Source organism: Amia ocellicauda, chromosome 9, assembly GCF_036373705.1.
Source record: "Amia ocellicauda isolate fAmiCal2 chromosome 9, fAmiCal2.hap1, whole genome shotgun sequence".
NCBI classification, from domain to species: domain Eukaryota; kingdom Metazoa; phylum Chordata; class Actinopteri; order Amiiformes; family Amiidae; genus Amia; species Amia ocellicauda.
In genome coordinates this window covers 28,917,503-28,943,252 of record NC_089858.1, presented here as the reverse complement: position 1 = coordinate 28,943,252, position 25,750 = coordinate 28,917,503, and the positions used below count along the sequence as shown (strand labels likewise).

At 42.7% G+C, this 25,750-nt stretch overlaps 1 protein-coding gene across 4 annotated transcripts in view; it reads right to left on the bottom strand.

Annotated features, from left to right (window-relative positions):
* Window positions 1–1,571: 1,571 nt before the first annotated feature.
* The window catches only part of garre1 (granule associated Rac and RHOG effector 1), a 41,967-nt gene continuing 17,788 nt past the window's right edge, over window positions 1,572–25,750 (bottom strand). For all 4 annotated transcript variants that reach the window (XM_066714007.1, XM_066714006.1, XM_066714009.1 and 1 more), the window contains 13 exons: window positions 23,436–25,064; window positions 16,126–16,338; window positions 13,796–13,936; window positions 13,350–13,445; window positions 12,695–12,856; window positions 11,598–11,756; window positions 9,875–9,972; window positions 9,509–9,634; window positions 8,192–9,264; window positions 6,285–6,450; window positions 5,761–5,898; window positions 5,346–5,424; window positions 1,572–5,258 (listed from right to left, as the gene is read on the bottom strand). In XM_066714007.1, the coding sequence (XP_066570104.1) occupies window positions 4,893–5,258; window positions 5,346–5,424; window positions 5,761–5,898; window positions 6,285–6,450; window positions 8,192–9,264; window positions 9,509–9,634; window positions 9,875–9,972; window positions 11,598–11,756; window positions 12,695–12,856; window positions 13,350–13,445; window positions 13,796–13,936; window positions 16,126–16,338; window positions 23,436–23,948 (3,330 nt within the window). In that variant the 5' untranslated portion in view covers window positions 23,949–25,064 and the 3' untranslated portion in view covers window positions 1,572–4,892. The remainder of the gene's footprint in view (window positions 5,259–5,345; window positions 5,425–5,760; window positions 5,899–6,284; window positions 6,451–8,191; window positions 9,265–9,508; window positions 9,635–9,874; window positions 9,973–11,597; window positions 11,757–12,694; window positions 12,857–13,349; window positions 13,446–13,795; window positions 13,937–16,125; window positions 16,339–23,435; window positions 25,065–25,750) is intronic.

The following is a 25,750-nucleotide window of genomic DNA, read 5'->3' as shown; positions in this document are numbered from 1 at the left end:
TACATACACACACACACACACACACACACAAACACATTCTTGTGGCATGTAGAATTCAATTAACCCTTAAGATACCAGTGTGATATATATGTCACCAAATTTAATTAATCTAATTTGCCAGGCCTCTCTCTGCATGTGACATAAAGGTGGGGTTCCTCAGGGTTAACTGTGTTCGCAAACAAATGAGCAATTCATTTGGTTGAATCGGCTCACCCTTCAGCAGAGTGTATAGCATTTGGGTTTGTTTACAAGTATGAGTGCCCTCTCCAGCGACCAGTTCAGTCCAGTCAGCCACCCCTGCTGTTTATGGAAAACTGGTACCCTGCCCCAGACTGTAGGGGAGAGGACTGCACTGTGTGTGTGTCTGTGGTCAGCCTGGCGTGCCGCCCACTTAATACAGCCCTGTTTAGGTGGAGGACTCCCCAGTCTGCGCCTCCAGTGAGTAAACAGATGCCTGCATGTCTTTACTTCATTAAGCAGTGATGCCTGCCTGCCTGCCTGCCTGCCCGGACACAGGTTTCCTGCACTTCAGTTTCCTTAGCAGTTAGTTGGCTTGCAACTCGAGACAGGTGGCTGAAGTCAGTTCTGTAAACACACCAGATCGTTGCACTCCCAGCTGGGGATTTCAGGGGTTACTCTTGCCCGGTACAGTCCAGGTGTCGGTCTGCACTGAAGAAGCGCCGTCTTTGCCCTCAAGCTTCTGCCCCCTCCCTCCTCGACTCACCAGCTCACCTTGTATTCCTGTCCTGCATCCCACTGGCGTCTCCTCTACCGTCCCTTCCCCATGGGCTAGACAATCCCTAGACAATCGGACAGTTCAGGCCCCTGAATCTTGTACAGCACTCCCTCCACCACTCTTCTTCCTCCGATAGCCTCTTTTACTCTAATAAAGATAATGCAAATACAGGCAGCTCAGGTAAGGGTGTTACCTTCAGTGAAAGAATGCAGTAATTAAATGCAGTAGGTTTCTATACATTAACCAGTATATTGAACTATTGGTCTAGTTCCCATTCTCAGCAGGTCTCGGTGTTGTTCTGAGGGCTTCAGGGAAGTGTAGCCGTCACCACAGAACTGAGAAGGGAGATGGTGGGTTTTATTTTTGACAGCCTGGCGTTTGTGACTGCAAAACAGGGCAATTTAGGACATACAAACCTGCTGTCAATGCACAGCAACACGGAGTTGCAATAGAGCTGACCGTTCACAACAATCAGAAGACAATGCGCCTTGGAAAGCACTTTCTTTTAGAATGGGACATCAGTCTTACTACTTCAAATCCAGCAATCAGTGTAAAGAGCTCCAGATAACTCAAGTCTGTAATCTTTGAATTGTTGGCGTGTTTCAATGGTGTGTGTGTGTGTGCGTATACAAGCTCTACTTATAACAAGAAGCTAGTGAGCCACGCTAGCAGCTCAGTTATAGAGTTGCTAAAAGATGATGCAACTGTGTCATGACTACGAATGCTGAATAAGGGGGCAATGGGAATAACCTCTGCGTTTCATCTTTCAACAGTGTCTCCAGGTACAAGTGATCCCCCTTGTTGATAAACTTCACTTTCTGGATACAGCACAAAATTAAAGGTTTCAAATCTTTGTTTTTATTGTTAAATGTACATCTTTAATAAAGCAAATAGTTTTTGTTTTGTGTGTTTTTCTTACAGAAGCTTTTAAAATGTAAAATACAAAATGTACAATTCCAGTTTCAAAAAAAACATTTTACTCCCCACATAAAGCAAATGCATCTAGAGCAAAGTTAGCCTGAGCTATTGTACAAACCTTCAGCACTTGGCAGTTTGTGCAAAAGAATGTCGATGGCAACACTTGTCTGACCAAGTGTAATGTAAGATCCAAGGAGAAAAAAAAACCATGAGAACATAACCAGCTTTATAAAGTTTTTTTTCTTTTTCTTTTTTTCAGTATATAATAACACAGCACCTATGTAATGACTCAAAAAATGGTTTGAAGTCTACTCTTCCAATTTCACATTCCTTCATCTGCTGCAGAACACCCAGTCCGGACGTCTGCAGCGGTTTCTGGTTTTGGTTCCACCTCAGCTCATAGGTTCTGATATCAGACTAATCATTCGCTCGAGAGGACCAACCAGAAACCTATTTTTTTTTGTGTGTATTTTTTGTTCTTTTCTGGGGCCTGAGTTGTGGACCAGTTTTGAAAACTCTTAGGAAGGGATGGGTACAAACGGGACGGCAGCCGTTGTATGTGTAATGGTAACCGCCCAGCGACGGACAGTTTCACGTAGTGTTGATTCATTTATGATATGCTTTTTTGTAGGTTTGATTTTTCTCCCCAACTTCAAAGAGAAAGAAGTGAAGAATCTCACTGTTTCGGAACTATTGAAGACCGTGGTTATCTAGTTCCCAGTTGTGGGCACTTCAGCACCATATTAAACATCTGCACCTACACCACTGCTTCAGCCAACCAGGTCCATTCAACTCTGATTGTCAAGCAGTTGCAAATACATTTGTTGCAGGTTGAGCATTTTCACATGGTTGTTGGGTTTCTTTAAGGGACTGGGAATTGTTCCACAGTTAGCCCATCTATTTATTGTGTTTTAATCACATCTTCTTGACTTTCTCACTTGAAGATTAGTGGTGTAGACTGTCTGCAATTCTGCATGACTTTGAATAACAGGGTTTGTGGGAATTATTCTCACACTCTCTTCCACGGGCAGAATTTTACTTTCAAAGCGATTTCTCCAAATATGCCCATATATTCTGACCACTCGTTTATATTCAAAACAGGGGATGTAAACTTGCTTCAAAGCAACTGCCTTCGGGGGGGGGGGGATCTAATAAAATCAAATGAACCATCTTAATGAGATTATAAAAGCACAATTAATGTTTTTAATTGAACATGCTTAAACTTAGGAATATACTGTTGCCGGCTCGATAGACTATCACCGCTAACCACATCTCTCTGTCCCATCCCTGTCCTTCCCTTCATATGGATTTCATCAGGGTTAAACATTTTGTGTTGTTCTCTTTTAGTAGTAGCAACTGGTTAACCATGGTTCACATGGTTGAAAATGCTAATAGTTACAGTTCAAGGTCTTTATATATGTATAATTCATATATTTTATTATACACATATATGTATATATATATATATATATATATATATATATATATATATATATATATATATATATATATGTATATATATATAATTTTAAAAAAGCTGTTTGGGAGATCTCATACAGACAAAAAGCAAACCCTATTTTGATTGTGCCAAGCACGTAACTATAAAAAGGTTTATATACAGCAAACAATTCTCTGTAAACATGGTAAGTATGTTAGTTTTCAGAAAACATGGTGTAATATCATAAATACAGGCAACATTGGCATCCGCAAAAATCACAAAAAAGATAACATTCTGGGCATTTAAATACAGCCCATTACCATACAAACTGAAGAATTATGGGTTCAAAAACACCCCTCATCATATCATATTTGTTTAGTGTTTATAATGGCATATTTGGTAACCCTTATAGACAAATGATATAGTTCAACTGTAGAAAAAAAAAATAACTACATGTGCTGGCAAAAAAAGACAACAGAGAAATGTGTTACTCAATATGCCAATTTCTTACACTAACATTAAACACATACAGAATATGGTATAATGATTTAAGAAAATATAAAAATAAGATTAATACTGTCAATACTTTTTGTACAAGAAAAATATTGTATTTAAATGAACAAACATTAAGAATTAGATTTCTTTTGAAGTTGAACCATCATTCAGAACAAACCAGCCAAATCGGAAAACGAAAATTGCAAACTTAAATATTCAACCGTATAAAGACTCTCTCTCTAAGTTTATTATACAGTGGGGAAGTTAACTATACATGTATTATTATTATAATTATTCTTATTTCTAACTCTGTGACGTTATTTCACTCTGAACAACGCTTTGGTTGGAAAACAAAATTCCGCGAGATGTACTATTCACATGGCACATAGTTACTGCTATCGTTTATACTACACGTCAGTTGTTGAAAAAAGTAGTGTATGTCTTTCAAATTACTCCTCTGCAATGATTAATATATTTCTGCCGAGCCTGCTCAAAGCCTCTTTAATAAAAATGGAAGTAAATTATTTATATTTAATATGAGTCATTTACAAGCTATGTAACAGTAGATGAAAGCCCGTGTTCGGTTTAGAAGTAGTCTGACAGTTAGTCCCGTTAAAATAGTTTGGCAGTTATAGCTTATGAACCCCCATTTCATTATTAAGAACAAATCGAAGGGCGGTCAGTAGAACGTCCTCCTCTCTACCTCAGTCGGACTAAAATACACCTTCAGGTGCAGCTGTGAAGATGAATGAGTGCTCTTCCTCAAATGCATAATGTTCATGCCACAGGCTTGTTTTAGTTTTAGGAAACAAATAAAAATAAAATCCACATATACATTAAATAAACAACGCGACCGTTCGATGTAGCTGCATTCGAGTGAGACGTGCACAGCTGACCGTGAAAGGAAAAATGGCTTATAAAATGTAAATTTAAAAATGTGTCCATTTGTTGTTGTTTTATTGGGGGGGGGGGAATAGATCTAAAATGTCGCTGTGTGTACAATGCAGGTTTTGTTTAAAAACACCCCCTCCACCACCCCCGACAGATATCCACCCTTCTTTATTGTACAGTTTAGGATTCTGGAGTCTGAAGCAACTAAAGCGCAACGGTCACAGCTTTTGCTCGATGGTTAAGAAGTTAACTAGCAAGCGTATATACACTCCGACTCTCCCCACATCCCCTGGCGCTCACTGGGCAAGAGCGACGCCGGAATTCAGAGGCTTAAACACCGGGCACGGACTGGCTGAGCAATGGCACGGATGCGTAAATCGACTCAGAAGGGTTCCGCTCGGTTTGGTGTGGGGATCAGTACTGGTGCAGGTAGGAAGGCCTGCGGTCGTGCTTGAGCGGGAAGGATTTGAAGCCCTTATTCATGGGTTTATGCTGCGAGGCCTGCTGCTGCTGGGGGGTGCTCTGCTGTGGGGGGGTACTTTGCTTTTGCTGCTGCTGCTGCTGCTGGGAGTAGGGGAAGCCGGAAGAGATCCCAGCGGCGGGGGAGCAGTCGCTGGCCGTGGACCACACCGGAGACTGCAGCATCTGCATCGACTCGTTCCATTGGCTGGCGGGGATGGGCATCTGGTACAAGGAAGAGCTCTGACTGGGCAGGGTGTTGGTGTGCTGGGAGGAGTGCTGCCAGGGGGCCTTGGGCGGCCAGGTTTTTGTCTTACAGTCCTGCAGGAAAGAGATGCACGGTGAATAAACCGCGGTCCCAATAAACCCTACTCACTTCTGGATTGCAGGACCAGAAGCGCTTCTTACCTGATTGCTATCGTCCCCGGAGTGGTGGAGGGGCGGGGAGGGCAGGGTGCACACTTCCTGCTCACCGCTGCTGTGTTTTCTGCACAAGACAGGAAGAGCATAAATTACAGTCCCACGCTGCCACCCATACAAAAAAATAATATTCCCTTTGCACAACCATCTCCCCTCTCAAACAGAATGCCTAAAACAATCAACATAAAAAGCTGCACCACTAAAAAACAAAAACAAACATCTGTTCCCAGTCGCCCAGTAAATAAGTTTGCTCTTTCTTAGCACCTTCATCATGGGTAGGACAGGCTGATATGTTTCTTTATTCCTCTTCACACAAACTGGAGCAATATGGCACTGGTATAAGAGACAACCGATGCAGTTATTTATTGGTTGGTATTCTGTCTCCGTGGACAGCTGACCCTACCTTCGCTGCTTAACAGCCGCCACGAGGTCTGGTCCGGAGAACATGGAGAACAGACTGTCCCCGTTTGCGGAGGACGTCTCATCGCTGGAGCTGGCGGAGTCTCCTTGATTCGCCGACCAGCTGCTATTCACGCCGTCCCTGGGAAAACACACTGCAGCATTATCATTTCTATACAGAGGGAGTTTAACATTTGTATAGCTTTGTATATTGATATACATATTGTATATTGAACAGCAAAGGATCTTACACACCATATAACCGAAAGAGATTGAGGCCCAGTTACCTTACTGGTATAATGAGAATTCAGGAGAGGGCCATAAAGTGTCCAGTATTTAAGCTCAACCAAGGGAACTAAAACATTTCCAAAATGAATAAATACTTTATACTTTAACCTGGTGTAGACAACAATTACCAAAGTCAGCTTAAAGGAAATCTATCCATACTGAAGCACAATCGTGTGTTGAACAAAAAAAAAACAATGACAGTTGGCCATGGTCAGGATGAGCGTTGTAGCGCCAACGTACCCCTCAGTGTAGTACTCTGGGTGGGGCCAGGTCCGGTGAGGCTCGTCAGGGATCGCCCAGTTGCTGCGGGGGTTGCTTGGGCGGCGGACATGCTGGGCTTGTCGTTTATGCTGCATGGCCTGACTGACCCCTGCCACATAGCGCGCAAACTCTGGGTCAGAGCCCACTGCATAGGAGGGAGAGAAAACCCACTGTCACTTTTCTCACACACTCAGCTGTTCTCGCTGTAAATCAGCCCTGCAGCAAAATCCTTTAAAACCCAACTGTCTAGCGTAGCAAAAAAAGCACAATAGCCGTCAGTCAGCTCCCCACAATGGCCTTTGCTGATTTAACAAGAGCAAGTGATGTTGTAAAAGAAGATCGCACATATGCATTTGGAAGGGCATATTAAAACAAAAAGGATGGATACAAATGAAAAAACCCACCAAATTTACCAGTACTGGTGTCTTCACCTCCTGACAAAGGGAGAACTAAATACAATTATAAAAACATTCAATCTGTGTGTGTAATTCCAGCAAGAATTTGCAGAAAACTAGGCCAGGACCAAAGCAAAATGCAGACCTACCGCAAATTACAAACTTGAACCAAACTGTTTTTTTTTTTTTTTTAAAGAAGTAAATAAGTAATACAAAGTGGACTGTGACAATAAAATAAACACAAATTTGGCCCCAACTATCATGACTTTTGTTAGCAGCCCTTGTTATGGATCAGAGTGTATGTGTAATTGCATGTTAACTCTACATCCCATAATTACCGGGACATTCCTCAGCACCACATTGACCAAACAGCTTGACAGATCTGATAAATGCAGAGACTCTCTGCTCTCTCACAGTCTGCCATGAACCCTGGGATCACGGCAGTTTAAGAAGGTCAGTGTTGACGCTATGGGCTTCCCAAGACTCTCCATAAAAATCGCATTTAGCACCGGCCTCGGATAGGTTACCGTCTGCGTGTCCCAATTAAAATGGTAACAAATCTACCAATCAAGCAGCCATTGTTCGATGCTGCAGTCGCACTAATCTGGTTTGTTTCGCCAACCATCTTCTTCTCTGGCACTGCTCTGGGAATACAGGCCAATTCCCAAAAACGCCAATGAAAATCTCACAGCTTCATAGTGCAGTTGGCACAATCAATATTTAAATCGGCAGTGCACCATACAATGGTAGGTTATTGAATTCCACTCAGTGTACAGGTCTATATGTATGCTTAAAATCAGAATGAGAAGAGGCAATTTAAATGATTAAATATAATTAAATGGTCTCTGGTTTCTAACTAATACTATTTTTCCATTCCGCGGTTGCTGTGGGCCACAAATTATCCAAAAATCAACCTCCTCTGACAGCAGGTTTGAACACTGTTCTTTTAGAATTCCCCCTTCTAGAAGGTCTGCAGTCCCTCCCCGCCGCAGCATCAATATTCAAAAGACGGCCTTGTAAAATGTTAGACAGCTGCTTATCTGCACACCCGGAGAGATTAGCATCTAGTACAAAACCAAAACCACAACTCTTTTCTTTTATGCGCTCTGCCTATGCAAACAGGAGGAATCTCTTCTCTGATAAACCACAGGTAAATATAATTAGAACGGTGGTAAATGAAGGCAGGGACAACCAGGGGAAAGATCAGTTGTGTGCGTGCGTGCGTTAAGGGAGGAATGCAGTCTTTGAAGTGCACAGCACACTCAGGACAGCCCCTAAAGCCTAACGCTTACTGACCACTCCACAGAGTGCGTAGTGGCATTCAGACACTGAGGAGTGCTGAAGAGGTGAGGGCTGGCTTAACACGGGTTTAACACGGGTGTAACATGGCTTTTCAACAAGGCCTTGTCATGTGATCCGCTGAGCAGCTTTCAACACAGAACAGCCCAATTCCATGGTTAAATCTCCCTCCACGCCCAGCCCGCTACTCACCTGCAGGATCGAAGGGCAGGATGTCCCCCAGCACCCCGAACACCCCTTCGTTTTGGTCCCGATTCGGCCAGGTGTTGTTCCGGGGACCCTGTGGCTTCTGCCCCAGCATTTCTGACATGACGCTGTCCATGTAGGTGCTCACCAGCCCCAGGCTGTACAGGTCAGAGCTGAGGTCGGGGAGCCCCGGGGTGCCCCACTGGCCCATCTGCCCGATGGGGGAGAGTCCTGCCGGCGGGGGCTGGGGAGGGTGCTGAGTGGAGCTGTTGAGCCACTTGGTTGGCACTCGCTGCTGCTGCTGCGGTGGCGGCTGCTGCTGCGGCTGGGGAGGGGGCGGCTGTGGAGAGGGGGCCTGTGGGGAGGCCTGCTGCTGCTGCTGACCAATGGGCTGGAGGAGGTGCTGATAGTACTGCATGTGCTGTTGTTGTTGTTGTTGCTGCTGTTGTTGTTGTTGTTGTTGTTTCTGGGCCGGGTGCTGCTGCTGGGGCAGGGCCTGAGGTGGGGGCTGCAGGGCGGCGTGCGGGACGGCCTGCGAGGGTGGCGGGGCTCCCGTCGGCGGCTTCTGCTCGGCTGCACTGCTGGAAGCCACAGAGTTCCTCCTCTTGACCAGGGGCGAAGCCTGCTGGGACTTGCCCATGTTGAAACCTGAGAGAAAGTCGATGACGTCCTGCATCTCCTGGTCCGTGGGCAGGTTCATGCCCTTGTCCTCCAGCTGGTACCCGTTGACCAGCTGGGCCCCACTCTGGGGCGAGTGGCCGGGCTCCGGGGTGCGGGGGAAGCTGCCAATGTGGAGGATGCTCTGCAGTCGGGCGTCCGCGCCGCTGGGGGGCTTGGCCTTGTCCTCAGAGCCGCCCCCTGCGAAGAGGCTGCGGGAGGGCGTGCTGGGAATGGAGAAGCTGCCCCCGCTGCTGCTGCTGGAGGAAGTTTTCTTGGTGAATTTGGAAGTCAGCTTGGAGATGGTCTTGGGGAGCCCACTTGAAGACTTGGGCCCATTCCCTGACGGCAGGTCGGCCTGCACCCCATAGTCCGAGCTCTCTCTCTGCAGCTGCATCTGGATACAGGGCAGGGCCTGCTCTCTGAGAGGGAACAACCGAGAGAGATCTGTTATGAAGTCTGTGGTGATTCTACACAAGACACAGCAGAGCAGAATTTATTGAGGGTTTCTTTTATGGGCCAGCTGTGATTTGTTCTCTGCCTAAGCAAAGCATTCTAACTTTCTTTTCTTTCTAAGTTTTTAAAGTACCTTGTTTTTAATTGGATTAGTGAGAATGCAGCTGAGGAAAAGACGCAAAACACATGGTTTTGTCATTTTGACCTTACCTGTGTTCCTTCCACCTGTTGAGGTCGAACACAGCAGTGTAGAGCACATCCACCATGCCGAGGTTCTTCTCAGGGTCCAGACTGCGCTGCAGCAGAGACATGGTGGCTGGGTCCTCTTTCAGACACCTGCACAGGACACACACTGTCACTACCCTGTTACACACACCCACTCCCGTTTCCGTCAGTAAACAAAATCTTGAAATATGGCTTTATTACATGCAAGCATTTTAATTCTTATCTGCCTTTTGTTTACTGATTTCTTGCCCATCTTGTCAGAGGGTTCTTTGCTCTACTTGGATTGTTTTATACCAGGCTAATTCATCACCCCAGACTTGTAAAAACTTGCAGGAAAGACTGTGTTCTCACCATGTTGATGGGACTTGGACCACGATTCTGGATCCCTCCAGTGTGATCTGGGGAGCGTACGCTTCCTTATTCTCGATCTGAGCCGTGTCCACCACCACCTGTCAACACACACACTGTTACATACCCGCATTGACACAGGAGTCCATGACTCTACTGGGCCATGTTGGCTTGCTTGTAACCCAGCAGATCACCTGGCAGCCAAAAGACAGCACACGGGAAACAAGGACACATGAGTAACACTATAAAGAATAAAAGTAACAAAAGCAACCTATCCGAGATATAATCTATTGGTGGGTAAAGAGAAGAATATTTATTTTGGGGCAGATCAAAGTAATTTGAAACGTATCAGTGACTAAACTCAGCCACAGCATTCATGTTTAAGTTTTAAGCTTCGGGGAGGCAGCAGGGAAAGGCCATTTTGGAAATATTTAAGCAATGTATCATCATACATCAGTCAGGACAAGAGTCCAACAAAAATAAACAAAGTCTCAACCAGAAAATGCATACTTCATACAAACACACCCAATTGACTGCATCTGAATACACAAATATAAGGATGGAAGCCAGGGGTTCTCAGACTGACAGAACACTTAATCTACAGCTTTTATCATAGTTCCCACTTTATAGTATTGAAAGGCAGATTAATGATCAAACTTGGTTCTTTTCTTTCTCAGCTTTGGAGTGGGAGACCTTTAAACCTTCCCCTCGAAAAGGCTCAAAAGCTCCCTCCCCCACACGCCCCCACAGATGTGGAAGCGGTGTGTACATTTCACACACCCAGGTCAGCCATTTCAAAGGAAGGGGTTTCCCGTCCCACAGGATAACAGCCCATTGTTGTTATTTATAACGCAGGTGCATCCTCTGTGCCAAACAGCCTGAGCTCGGAGCCAAAGACAATGACCACTGGCAACTCAGTGTCCAATTTTATGTGCAAATGTAAACTGAGTAGAAGATCCCCCAAAAATAATACATTCATAATAATATGCAAACTGAAAACGTCTTTTTTAAACACAAGAACAAAGCACCAGAACAAACAAGTCACTGTGCAGCTCCACATCACGTTGAGGGAAACTGTTCAAAACCCCCAGAAGACAGAAGTCTGAAGGGGATAAACGAAGCTCAGTTGAAAAAAGGCATCCACCTCAAAATTATATATACTGAAATGAATGGAGACAGCTCAAAAACACAAAACACAGTCTTCAATGCACTAACAATGGCAAAATACGGTGTTTGTGTTCCTTAAGTGATACGGCACTCTTGCTAAACCAACAACGTGATGTTCTTAAAAGATAACCTAAAAAGTACATATTATATAGGTTTCAGTTTTGTTTATTTAAAAATCTGGATAGAGAATTTTGCATACGTCAATCTTACAGAACTAGAATTACAAATTACAGTACATAAAGCACTAGAACAATGAGGTACTTAACCAAAATGATTAGTTGTATGAATATACTTATTTTTAAATTGGGAAACCTGAACACCAGGAGTCCCCAACGCTGGTCCAGGACAGTTGCACTGCTTTTCAAATGCCATAAAGGTCTCATTTAGTTTATTGCACCCAATTACTCGAATCAGTCACAACTCACATGATTTTTAGACAATGACCCCGCCCCAAAACACCAAAAATAGGTTTCTCCAAAATCATACACAATAATATCAATAATACGGTACTGAGCGGGTGTTGAGCTGCACAGAGCCATGAGTGGGGGTTTTCACTCACCAGCCCCGCCTGGCCGAACAGCAACTGCACCGCCGTCTTGCAAGCCGCTCTCCAGCTGGAGGGGCACACCTGGTTGAGCACCTCAGTGACGGGGGAGTCATCCCGGGGAGAGACGCCGTTCTGCCCCGCCGCCTCTCTGATCAGCTGCAGCATCGTTTGCTGGGGGAGGACAGACGAAAATCATATCACATACCATCTAGAAAGAAATCTCAACCCCCCGACCAGCGAGGAACAGAATTAGTCCATCCGAAAAAAGCTCCTTTCCAGGATTTCGGCCCCTCCATAACAAAAATGCGATGCGCACTTCTGAAGGCTAGGTGTGGAGTATACGGCTGAACCGATGGAAAAATAAATAACTTATTTGCGGACATGTTCCACACATGTATTTATTTAACCAAAACAGAGCAGGTTAAGGCCAATTCACAAAGGATTTTCTTCCAAAACAAACTCACAGTAAAGTTGTGCAATAGCCCATTAGACCCTTTTTCCAGTTACATTGTATCACAGTAGTTGAATACAGTACAGAGTTCCCCTGCAAAACTGAAAAAGCCAACGCAGGTTTGTTTTTCCAAAGCACACCCATTATGTGCTTTCCACATGACTTGTGTGAAGTAATGTCCAGTTGTTTTTATTGTGTCTTTTTGTTGTCTTTTATGGAAGTGTCCAGGCTTAAAAGAGAAGTAAATTTACCTGATAGTGGGGAGATTAGCATGAATTCCTTTAGCTGAAAATACATGAGCTTGTAAAGCAAAACACTCTCTAAAGCTCAGGTAACTCTCCCACTGGACTATTTAGTCAAAGTCACGATAAAAAACAACTAAACATCATAAGCTTAGAGTTAGTGTTCACGGCCTTCCTTTAGAATATGATCTTAAGGACGAACTCTGAAAGTCGTATCCTGCGAAAACCATGTGAATATCGAACTAAGCTCTGGCTGGGTTCAAGTCGAAGTTAAAGTCTAAGCCTTAAACGTTCTAGCTTCACTCCACCCGAGGTCTTATTTAGAGAATGGAACTCTTCATTTACTTTCTGAAGCCATTCAGTCACGTACCTTGGTCTAAAACAGGAGGAAAACATTTAAGAGAAGGGAAGGGTACCGTTTTAAGTTTGAGGTTTTCCGTTGCTGACTCGTTGAAGGAGACGCCTTTGAGGAAGTGAGAGCCGATCTGTACCGGGATGGTGGGCAGCTCGCACTGGATGGGCTGGGAAGTGGTCTGTGTGCGTCCAGCCTGCTGCACCTCCGCCTCACTGCAGCAGCCCTGCAGGCCACAAAGTACAGGGCACGGTTCGTAAGAGCGTCACAAGACCAGCACTACAGCGACAACTAACACATGTAATTGTCATCTTTACCATGATACAGCAGCTTTTACATAAAAGCACTCTCCAGTACTTAAAAAAATGGAAATAGTCAAAACACTGAATTACAGAACTTTGTTTTCAATTTAGACAATTTAGTCTTTTTACTAAGGTTTTATGAAGCACCACAGAAAAGAAAAACAGATCGTATTTGTTTTTCGATCTTATGAATGCAGTTCTCTCTCATTATCCCGTCTAGTCTGGGACTGGCTTTGTAATGGGCAGCAAGCTGGTGTTGTTGTCAAAGAATGGTATATAGAGAAAGTTACACTGATTTTGGACTGTTTGAGGTGGAAAATTAGTCGATATATGAGAAGTGTGACATTGTAAATGGCATGGTGTAAACAGGGAAAACTATTAGAAGTATGTCAGAAATACCGTAAGAGGCTAACTTACCTGCAAAGCACTTTCAACAGATTTGGGGTTGAGGTGAAAGCCAGCTTTTAGTGCATATTCACTGTGGCCCAGACTCTCTAATGCTACTTTGTAACCCTGCATGGGGAAAGGTGAAGGATACACTTAGATCTATACAGTGACGACTCCAGGTTTTTCAAAAGAACAGTCAGATTCTGCCCACAACTCCATCAAGTGCAATTGGTCATTTTTTGGCCTGCCTGTGCATCTATTTATTTTCTACTGCAGAACCCTTTACCAGTGCTGGTGAAAGTATGCCATGAAATTATAATTTAAGAATAAGGTTTTAAAAAGGCAGCTGAACAAAATCAACTAAATCAAATGTAAACTCCTGCTTACTTTGGACTTTTGCATTTCTGTATGTTGAGTAAAAACAGGTCGTTGTATCACGGTCTGACTGCTGACAACGGTCCACCATTATGGCTCACCTGTAAAGCATTGTCAATCTTCATGTTGAGTTCTTTCAGCTGATGTTCAGGTATGGTGGTGTTCTGGGAGCAGAAGAGCTGCTGGACTTCGATCCCGGCCAGGCAGCCATCTCGACCCCTCTCCCTCAGACGAGACGTTGCCTGGAATGGGAAAAGACCACACTCTTTAGAGAGAGCAAACCCCAATGTGAAGAGTGGGGGGTGTTTGAAAACTGATGCAGTGCTACGCAGTGATCTAGGGTCTCAATCTAGATTTCTGTCTTTCGTTCCAATAAGGCTGGAAAAACACAGAACTTCTACGCAGCCTGCAAATTATGTTATAAGTTGTGCAATCCAAAGAGTCTTTTAAGCAATCAACTGCAAAAGACCTTAGACCTTACAACAATGATGCATGTGTCTAATATGTGTTTCTGAAAGACACATGACACTAAGACATGTTTCTGAAAGTATTTTAGAACTCCAGGTGGACAGAAAAGCAGAAGACATGTATTGAGCTTGAGACCCCTGACCTAGACTAACTTTGAAGCATTGGTCTGATTTTGAGGGTAGCTTTCCTAAAATAAAATGATAGAATGCACCAGTATAGTCAAATAAGGAATACATTGTATGTCTGTTACATTGCACAACACTGCGAACACCGAGTTATTCTTCACACAGCGAACTGTATGAAAGGATAACACTACATAATCACAGAAGCAATTTAAAATCCTTACCACCACATGCCATAATAATAAGTATATTTGTAAGATGCATTTTGTGTTTATGGAGTGATGATTAACATGAGCTTAAAAAAAATCTTGCCCAAATGATTCCCTTCTTGTTCCATTTGTGGATTTATTTTTAGTTCTAAAAACAGAACTGGACAATAGGCCCCCCACCTTGCCTGTAACTATGCCCATGACCTGGAATAATTTCACGTCTGCTGTGGCACAACTCAGCTGCTGTCATACTGCTCAAGTTAGTTAGCAGCTACTGAAACACCTCCACCACCACCACCACCACAACAACAACAACAACTACAACAACTACAACAACAACAACAGCGGCTCCCCTCTATGTTTGAATGTATTACATCAGCATGTTTGTGTGGCTGGGAGAAGAATAGGGTTGCTTTAGCATGGCTTTCACAGGAAGGTCAGACTTGCAGTTAATCAACCCTGCCGCCTCTTACAAAGCGCTCCAGCTGTGCATGCCATCCCTCGGCACATTCCTACAGGATATCCATCCAGATAACCGCCTGGACTAACACTCCCCATGCCAGCTCTGACAAAACATTCACGGTCGCATCCACCCCTGCTCTCCGTGCTCATCTGTGGCCTGCTCTGCACCACAAGGCCGATCGCTCGCTGCCGATATGACACAAAAGAACTTCAGTTGATTAGGCCTGCGTAACCGCCCCCGCCTCCCTCTGCAGATAAATATTTCCCTTTCAGAGTTTGCCAACACTTCGTGGGCAACTCCTAAACAATGGCACTGGCCTGCATTTCATGCTGTGCTTTTGCTGACATGTGGGTAAAAGTTAAAGACCGTATTCATTAACCTAAAACATAAAATCGCAGTACAGTACAGTACGGAGACTTGGAAGTTGGAAGTCCTCAAAAAACACCCTCTTCCACTGAGCAGATGTGTAACACAAAAAGGATTATTGAATAATTCAATAAGATAACTGCTCCACAATCATATGTTGTGCAAAAATTCTGTTCAGCTTTTTATGTAAGTCCCGGGACAAGCTGCTGGCCTGGTGAGGAGGAATGGTGGATTATGGGACTCACAGTTCAAGCTTATTTGAGAGGAGGAGCCTGGTTTTCTCTGGAGGACCATACTTATGCGAACTTGGCACGAAGATAAATTCTTTCTGACTAGGACACAAATTGTAGAAGGAAACAAAATCTGAATTGGAGGGGAAAGTAAGTGGCAAAATATGCACTGTAGCCCAAATCAAACAAAACCGTGGAAGCGATTCAGAAAGACTAGAATTCCGAGAAAAACGTTGAAGCACAGAAGATGTAGCACAGGAAAGTGCCGGAGATAGAGATGTGTGTTTTCATAAGTCAGTCAAGCTGGAGAGGATTATATGTGCAGCTACTTATACAGCACTGCAACAGAAAGCTTATGTTATCTTTTCCCTGTGTTCAAGGCGATATTTTTTCTTACATTTGGTTACAAAAATGAACAAGAGCATGGAGACTCCAGAACAATACCTTTCATCAATACGTTGAGATGGACAACCAGGACAAAAAACAGGAATGCAAATTTAACAACATATACAGTAGATCCTGCTGGGTGTTTCTTTAAAAACAATAAACAATATCCTCCCCCTGTCTGTGTACCTCTGCTGCACCTTTCCATGACCTGGCGGCTTCCTCTAGCTCCGTCAGGGGGCCGGAGTCACTCCCGTGCGGCCGGGCGGAGCCACGCCGCTCCTGGGCCTGAGCCAGGGCTTCTGCCAGGCAGGACTGGGCCACTGGCTGCACCTTCTGGAGAGCCTGAGACAGGAACTGGAAGTGCACCTGCATCACGGTCAGGAAACAGCGGCCTAGCACCTGAAAACAAATGTGAAAAAAATTTGATTTAAACTGCTCCTTTACTTTTCACCAACTTTGGGAAAACAAGGGCCTAACTACAGAAGATTGATTAAAACAGTACAGCGGGGGTAAAAGCATCTGACTGTAACAAGTTCGAGTATGTTCATCTCGTTCTCGTTCTCATTCTCGTTCCCCTGACCCTGCAGAACTCCAACCTGGTTTTAATAGGTCACCCCTTAAATCACCAATTTATAATGACTGGGAATACACAGCTCAAGGAATTTGGGAATTCCTGTTCAATGAAGGGAAATCTGATATTCAAAGGGTGCAGGGAAGTTGGCTATTCATTTGTTATTTGTGAGCTATAAAGAATACAACTGAGCGAATGAAAGTACAAATATACATTGAAGTGTAATTGAAAAAGGAACTGCAGTCCTTATACACACTATATAGTTACAGTATAAGAATTTCACCCATTCACACGATTGCTGTGTAGAAGAATATTCACTGTTTGCATGTAGCATGGTCTGTAACCATAGATCTGTCTGCTAGTACAGAGGAGTATAAAAATCAAAACAGGAACAGAACAAGGCTCGACAATAAGACGCGTATCAAACTAAAAGGGGAAGAGGTTTCTCTGGTGTCTGAGTGCCCAAAGTGTTCAATTTAGATTAGAGTTGCAGGTTTGGGTTTCTCCCACAATGACCGCCTAGGGACTGTTTAAGATAACCTCAGTCATTCCATGCCCCCAGTGCTCAATAAATCAATGCATTTATATTGCATGCTCAACATGGAAAGGAACCACTTGCCAGTTTCAATCCCATCATGTTTTATTTATATATCTATTTATTCCCTGAATGAAGGTTCCTGTTGATTTGTGAGGATGCTCTCACAGACCCGGTGGTATATCTCAGGTAGAGATTCTGATGTTTATTTCAGACACCATTTAATCTGCTTTTTACACACAGAAGAGCAGGCCAGACACACTACAGGCAAAATCCATTTCCAAAGGCAGCAATGCATTATGGTGGAAGCAGTAAATTTAATTAAATGCTACTTGTTTCACTGCACACCACACCAAGTATTTTACGGATAAATACTGTCATGTAACACATGTAACAGCAGATATATCTCACAATATCTATTTGAGGTTACAGTACATATTGAGATAACATTTAATTTGGATGCAATGAAGACAAGCAAATGAAAAAAACAAAAAAACTAATGTCTTGGGGTCTATTGTTCAACTCAGGCTTCAGTTTTTGCCCTGATCTCATGTCAATCCTTCAGATTAATGATATACAACAAATAAAAACATGTTAACATAAAATCATCAGTTTGTTGGAAACGTAACACAATCACTTATCCCACACAAGAGAGAAACTGCTAAAAATCTCAGAAAATGTCTTGATGTCTGCTCCACTCCTGCACAAAGTGGAAGATAACAATTTAAATTTTTGTTTAAATACCATGTGTGTGCTACTTTCAGCAGTGTGAATATGCTAGTAATGTGTAACGTATTCTACAAGTTTGCTATTAAGCATTTCCAAAGCTGGTCCGGTGCTGCTGACATGAAAAATGAATCCTATCACAAAGTCGCCAAGAGTGAAGAAGTGCAGGCTAATCCGCAAATGACCAGCTAGCTGGAAGGAAGCTCTTTGAAAACAACCATGGTTTTTCTTCCCTCAGGGAAAAAACTCCTCCCCGTCAGGGCAACTGCACATTGTAGACACCTTCAGCACATGCTTAAATTGTCACTGCCCGTCACATTTTGTACATAATTGTAGCTCATTTCGTACTTTATTATAATGATGTGTCCTTATGAAACAAACATTGTTTTTCAATTGCACAGCACTTGTGGAGGATTAAATGTCTGAAAATGCACCAAAGAATTTCAAATATTTAACCAGAGACAGTTAGCCGCAGCTGTTCATAAAGAAAAGGTATGTTTTTGCAGGAAAGATTGTATTTAGTCTTGTGTAATTTGCAATACTTTTCATACTCATTCAAACTTAAGTGAAAACAGACTGAAATCCATTGTGCTGTGGACAAGAATTTCACTTTGGTCTATGAATGAATCTATGAATGTATTCAGCTGCATTTTGCACACAAGAAAATTAGTCAATTAAGTGGCAAATACAGCAATGTAGGTAAAGGAAACTAACACAAGGAGTTAAATGGCGGTGTACTTATGTACACAAAAACGTTACAACAACAAACATTTTCAATTTTCTGTGACAAAAAAAAGTCATTCGGTTTTCATAAATGGATCTTAATTCAGATGTCTAACTCAAACTCAAGCAAAATTAAAGCCAACACAGTAGTGTGTGTGCAGTTTACAAATATTAATGGTTTGTGCAGTATAGGCCTATTCCATATTGTGAAAATCAGACTTTTCCCGTCAGATCAGATCAAGTGCAAAAATAGGCAGTTCCTAATTCTGTTACAGACTTCTCTATTAATTAAGGACACAGTTCAAATAAATTAGCTGTGACATGAGTCAGTCACAACCTGCTGGTGATACACAAAGCTCCCTGATCATGTGAAGTCATTTGAGTAATATTACATAGATGCAGTCTGCTACTTACAACTGAGCAAAAATTGGCACTGTAGAGGTGAGACACAAATTGTGACACTTGTATCCCATTCCCCTTTCAGAATCATTCTCTGTGCTGGGAGGTACATTTTTTATGTACCAATACCAGAAAAATATTAAACATTACAAACCCAGAAATGCTCGACTCTTCGTAGCGAGAGTAAACAAACTCCACATGAAACGAGAAGCAAGGGAAATATTCCAGCTTGGTGACTGGTGAGGTTTATATAGAGAAATCAAGCAACTAGATACCATAGCTAGTGGTGAGAGGGGTGTTTTTTTCCCCCCCAGGTACGTGCTGAAAATATTTTTAGACTCAAGAGGCTGGAGCTTGAGTCATGTGCCCTGCTTTGGCTAGACAGAAGAACTTCCTTTTCATTTATTTATTTATTATCACATCCCCCTTTCTCACAAATCACACTAAAGGAATCCTGTCACGTCTGCTACAAACTCAGTGGAGTTTGTATAAGGAACTCGGCAACGAAACTCAGAGTACCGGGCTATACTGCCAATTCGGTCGTGGAATACAGACGTAGCCTTACTTTTTTTAAATGGACTGCAGCCGAGCTCAGGAGACGGCCTAGTTGACCAGGAGAGTTGTGCATGACCCGAGATCTCACAGGCTGAGATCCAACATGCATCCTTTAGTGGCCTACTTCAATTAATAGTTGAAGATGTAGCAAGCAGTATTTAATAATCGTAATAATAATAACAATAATAATACATTTTATTATTAGTCTGCAAATTGTGATGTGATTGCTCCAACATGTTCAGTAGCTCAATTTGTAATGATTGAGAATGAGACCTACATGGTACCCAAAAGCCTCAAGCTGTCTCTCTTAGTTGCTTCTCATAGTCTCTGCGAGTCGACTGTGTATTCAGCCTGAGCAGGCCCCATACCCTGTCGTAATGCCGAGTCTATAGTGTGCACAAGGGAGTTTTCTCATGGGGAGCTGGTGTGCGCTGCCTCCCAAGAGTAAGCTACTAGAAGCAACTGAATAAGACCTTCCCATTTCTAATCATTAAAAGTCGAGCTTCAGAAGGGTGAAATAGCAAACAAAGAGCACAATCTTACTACTAGTACTATGGTAATAGTTTAGTTAGTGTTTTGCCGATTCTATATCTGCTGGGTAGACCGTGAATTACATAATGCCATTGAAAGCTAGCCTGCTACAATCTCTATTAGATTCCCGTGTCCCCAGCGGTCCGGGGGGTTATACATTGTCTAGAGGCATACCCGAAAGAGCACCTGCCCGATTTCATGTTTGCTCGAGTTCCCAGTGTGAGGACGCCACAGGAACACGCTCACTCTCTCGGCCAGCTTTTAATAAAAAGGATTCCAGAAGGAGACCCCAAGCAGCTACCCCTGTCAGCTCAAATCAGAGGATACCCTGATGCTCTATATACTGTAAAAACAAGGGGACTAGCTGAGCGTAAAAACAAGGGGACTAGCCGAGGAAAATAAATGATACCAAGCCTAACGTTTGTTTTATGGTTTTCAAATACTTGTGCAACTGGCTATGCACAAAATCATGGCATACCGAGCCGGACTTCTGTCTGCCTGCATTTTCATCCCTCTGTGGTTTGCGTTCGCTGAGCTCAGGAGACGGCCTACTAATAAACCGTGACATTTTCTAGCATATTTGGCAGCTGATGTACTTTAAGCTGCCAGCGAGCCCCTCACAAGATAAAAACACACTTTTTTTCACCTTCTCTCTCTCACTGATTGGACTTTTTTATATATTTCTTGGTAAAAGAAGAAAAAGGTCCTGTTTAACATTCCAACAAATCCCAAAGGCTTAAGCTTTATTTTCACATCTTGATCCCACCGCCACCCCTCCTCCCCACCGGATCTAAGACTGACCAAAACACTCTCATAGCACAGTGAGGCTGGCTTCTCCTTGGTGAAGGTTTCATTGAATGCTCTGCAATGAAGCTAACTTACAGCGAGATTAAACTGTCAAGTCTTCGTGCAATTAAACTTGTCTGAATGCTGTGTTAGCTGGCAAATTTTAGAACGGCCTGTTCAGTGTATTTTGGTTTCTAGCTTTTGGACACCTACTGTGTTATATGGGCCCCTTTATGACAGAGATCTAAAATGTGGGCTGCGGTAAGTTCTGGCTTTTGTTCAAGTTAAGTAAATAGCTCCAGACCAATTAAGTTCCTTGGTTAGGCGATTAACTGGATACATTAAGTATGGCTGGGAATTACTGTACAGGTGGTGTACCTTGAATCAAACAATCTATAAAAAAATCTATATAAAAGAGCTTCAAATAAGGTACATACATACATACATACATACATACAACTAAATACTTGGAACAAACTGTGTTTCTCAGACTCTGGCCTTATCAGACTCATGTACTCTGTGGTTTATATAAAAATCTGAGTTAACTCCCATGCCGTTTACTCCTACTATTGAGATTAAAGACAATACTTTTGAAGACACAGCAATGTTTTCTAGTGCAAACATAAATAAATAAATAAATAAATAAAAATAAATAAATAAAATTCGAGTTTTCAAAGCCATATCAACCACATGGAGCATCAGTGATTCGTACCGGTTTTAAAACAAAAACAGAAGCCAGTCAAGCCTGAATCCTAAAACAGTAGAGCAGTAAACAGTTACTAGTAACTTTGGTCAAGACATTGGTATGTAGCCTACTGCTTTACTGTAAGCTGAGAGTGATGTCATCTTACTGCAAATCTAGCTTTAGAATCCTTTTAAGCAGTGGTATGATACTTTTCCCACACTTACCAGAAATACAAATGCCTTCCAAACACTCCTTACTCGAGACCTCTGTAGCTAGGCTAGCCAGGCAAGAAAAGGGCAGATGTGATTGCCTGAGCAGTCATGGCTTGTTCTGTACTGTGCTAAGAGCAAAGACATTTGAGAGCGTCCCAATATTACAGTACTTGAGAAAAATGGACGCAATTGTAGGACTGAGAAGCCTTAACGTTCTTTGCATTGGTTTACACTGTGGGGAGGAAGGCCAGAGACAGCATGTAAAAATCTCACTTCCTCAGGCTGTAGAATCACAGAGACGATGAACAGAGCTCCCAGCACTGCTCTGAACTGGAAGACAACGGATCTCCTCATCACTAGAAGGAACTGCATTCTTCCCAAGCATTCAAGAATGTGGCACAATCGCTGCTCCAAAATTAGAAAAAAAATAGAGCTTCTGTAAAAATCTACTGCCATAAGGTCAGCATTATATTAAATATTCAGAAACCGATTTTCAATGGCTTATTTCCCCAAAAGATTCCACATACAATGTTTCTTTTTAAAATGCCAAAAGTAGATTTTGTGTTAAGATCTTCGTGTTTATAAAAACCAACAATCCCGGTTGAAACTGTATCGCATTCAGTTATCTTTTCATTATTTCATGTTTTGATTTGAAGGTTAAAAAAGGCTGTAAATAAAGGGTTGCCTCGAGAGTGTGTGTTTGGTTCCAGTTAGCACAAAATGTACTGTGTGTAACAGAGTTCTCCACAAACAGTATAGAAGAGTCTCCTATACACAGCAAACAAAAGGCTTTAACAATAAGGCTTTTGAATCTCGATAGAGGAAAAAAACATAACATTCAGGGATTTACTAGATTTAAAGTCTTTGTGGAAAACATTGTAACTTTGTGACTGTGTGTAAATCAAATTATGTGGTTTACTGACGTTGTTGACATTTATACATTGTTTTAAATTACCCGCCAATGTGTGCCTTTTTTGGAAAACAAATTGACAAAACAAATGTTCAGCCATTTGGGGATCCTGGCAGGTAAATATGAACCTTTTGAGGTTAATTTGGAAGTCCAGCAGGATTTATTATTATTATTTATTTATTAGCAGATGCCCTTGTCCAGGGTGACTTACTGGTGTCTTTAAATTCTTACATGTTCAGGCCCAAGGAAAGAATGAAACAGTGCCAGATAAAAGATGGGTGTGTTGATGGGGGCTGTTTTTATTTGCTTGAGAGATGATTCTCCTTTCAGCATTTCAGATTTTCTGCCTTCCTTTTCACACATGCCCACTGCTTTTCACACTTCACCCAGAAATCTCCGCATCAATTTAATATCGAGTGCCAACGCCTCTTGTCCCAGCCAAGGAATTAAATCAGGAAAGAGAAGGCCCTCTCAAAGGTGTGCTTGAGCCACTACAGAGCCTGTCGACACCACAGAGACCCTGAACATACAGAGATGTCTACGGATGTGCAACGGAATGACGGGACGTACTACCCAAGAATCCGGATATACTGGCTTGATAACAGGACATTAGCATCACAGAACCTCAGGTCACACGTACTAGGTAGACCTTTGCTGCCGATAGCATTTGTAAAAGACTGTTCTGATGCAAAAACCATGTGAAAGACCCTGGAAAAAACACACAACAACATTTACATTTGGCATTTCGTGCATTTGTTTTCACTACCTGCAAATCTGGGTCTGTGAATCCAGCCAGTAGATCGATTGTGCAAAGGGAATCTACGCTAGTAAAAAGATGGTAAACACAGTCACACTGCCCCTACCTCGACGTCTTGCAGGCTGAAGTCGTTCTGGTCTTTGAAGTTGGCGGCCCCTGCGCTCAGCTCCATCAGCATCTTGGCGATCTCGGGCTTTATTGCTGCAGTGAGCCGGCTGGCCGCTTCCATGACATGTTCCTGCACGTCTTTCAGTTGCATAGCTGCTTTGGAGTACTGAGAGTTCCTGAAAACGCTGCTGAAGAGGTCGGTGAGGAAGGCGCTGGCTCTGCAGAACACATTGAGTGCGTCCAGGTACTTGGAGATGCCCTGCTGGATGTCGGCGATGGCGGTGGTGTGGGGGGGAGGTGGGGGGTGGCTGCAGCCCCCAGGTGACCCGCCGCTGTTGCCCAGGGAAGGGGGGGTGGCACTGGATGAGCTGGAGCCCAAGGGGGCGCTGAGGGTCCTGCCCAGCTCGGGCATCTGGTACTGCTGGTGCTGCTGCACTTTCTGCTTGGACCCGCCAAGCAAAAAGCGCCGCTTGTAGTCCATTTTACTTTCTTGCGCACTGCAACAATACATAAGTGTCGAGCTGTCCCAGGATTCTCCTGTTTTGCGTTCCCTTATATTTGTGTGTTAGTAATTTGTGTTTCTTTTAATTCTTTGATTCAAGATCCCTGCCCCAAAGCTATGATTTTTTATAGTTAGGTAAAAAGACCGCTTAAGGGCACAATCTGCCTAAGAGGCATTTCTAAAGGCTTTATAGCAGCAGAGAGGCAGAAAGGAGGAGAGAATGGGGGAGAGAGAGGCAGACTTGCTGACCGAGTGCTGTTTTTCCGTGCAGCCCTGCTGCAGCTCTCATTTAACAGTCCGCGTGTGAAGAATAAGCGAACGCAATGCTCGTCCCCTCGGTTAGATTTTCAACCTTAAAGAGTCATTAGTGGTTGATGACGGAAGGATATAAAAATATAGACACTGTACCAGCACTTGGGCGACACTTTTCCTCAGATCCGTTCTCATTCCAAGTCAACATGAGCTTTGTTCAATCCAGGGAAATCTCCAAAAAGTGCACAAACTTTTCTTTGAGTGGAAGAAAATCCTTTTTTATTTTTGTATGTATATTTAAATGTATATACATATATACATTTATATATACACATGTGTGTAAGTATGAATGTATGTATCTATCTATGCATGTATAGACCTCTGGTAAAAAATACTAAATATTAAAAGCTATAGGTGTAAACAAAAAAGTGTTTTAGGAAAAATGTAACACTGGTCAACAGCGAAGTAAGTAAAAGAGAAAACAAAAAAGCAAAAACAACCCTAAAGGATTACAGTGCCTTGGCCCTGTGTCCGTGAGAGCAGTCTTCTCCTGTAGTGCACCGTGAAGTTAGTCTGCTGAAATCAGGAGGTTCAAGACTTCGACAGATCCAGTCCGTCAATGCTCCTTTTCATGTAGTGCAGCAGAAACGCTCTCCACAGTTCCTCCGGGCCTGTCCGAGTGTGTGCAACAGCCAGGTCCTAAAAACTGGTGGGACTTTGTTTTTGCAGGCCTCCCCCTCCTTTCCTTCTGTTGGCTGAGGTAGTTATTAATGTCACTGCGGAAACAAGTGGTGCTTCCAGATTGAGTTTCTCCGCAATTGTAGTCTGAAGCAAGAAAGCACAAATGTATTTGTAAGGCCTCTAGGTCATTTCCTTAAAGAGACAGAGGAAAAAGAGAGAGAGAAAGAGAGAAAAAAAAAAAAAAAGGTTACAACAGATTACTGGAACAATGACTAGCCTTTGCTTGGCAATACGCACCAAATCTCTGTCCTGTTCCTTATGACTGGTAACAACAAGATACATTTCTACTGTTGAAAATGTAATTGATCCGTACCAAATCAAATCCATACTGGACACTTTATAAAAAGATTAAAAGACAAACAGTGATGTGGTCAATCATTAGGGTATTTTACATGAAGTGAAAGTATTATTATTACTACATGTTGATCATCATGTTCAAAATTTAGTAACACAGGGACAATGTTATCAGTTTCTAAGACTATAAAACCAAAAGTAAACAAGCAGTTTGAAAATAGATACAATCATGAATTTTGAATAAATCAAGGCTCTTCTTGTTATCAAAACATGATGATAAATATGACTGAAAATAAGCAACAGATCCATTTATCACCAATGCCTGCCCTTCCAACACTCTGCATGCGAAATGTGCACAAAATAAGGAAATAATAATAATAATGATGACAATAATATTATTATTATTATTATTAATAATAATAATAATAATAATTAGGGTTATTCTGTAGGGTAGAAGGTGTAACTGCACTATTGAGATACCATTATTCTTCAGTTTTTCATAACAAAATGAAATCGAATATGTT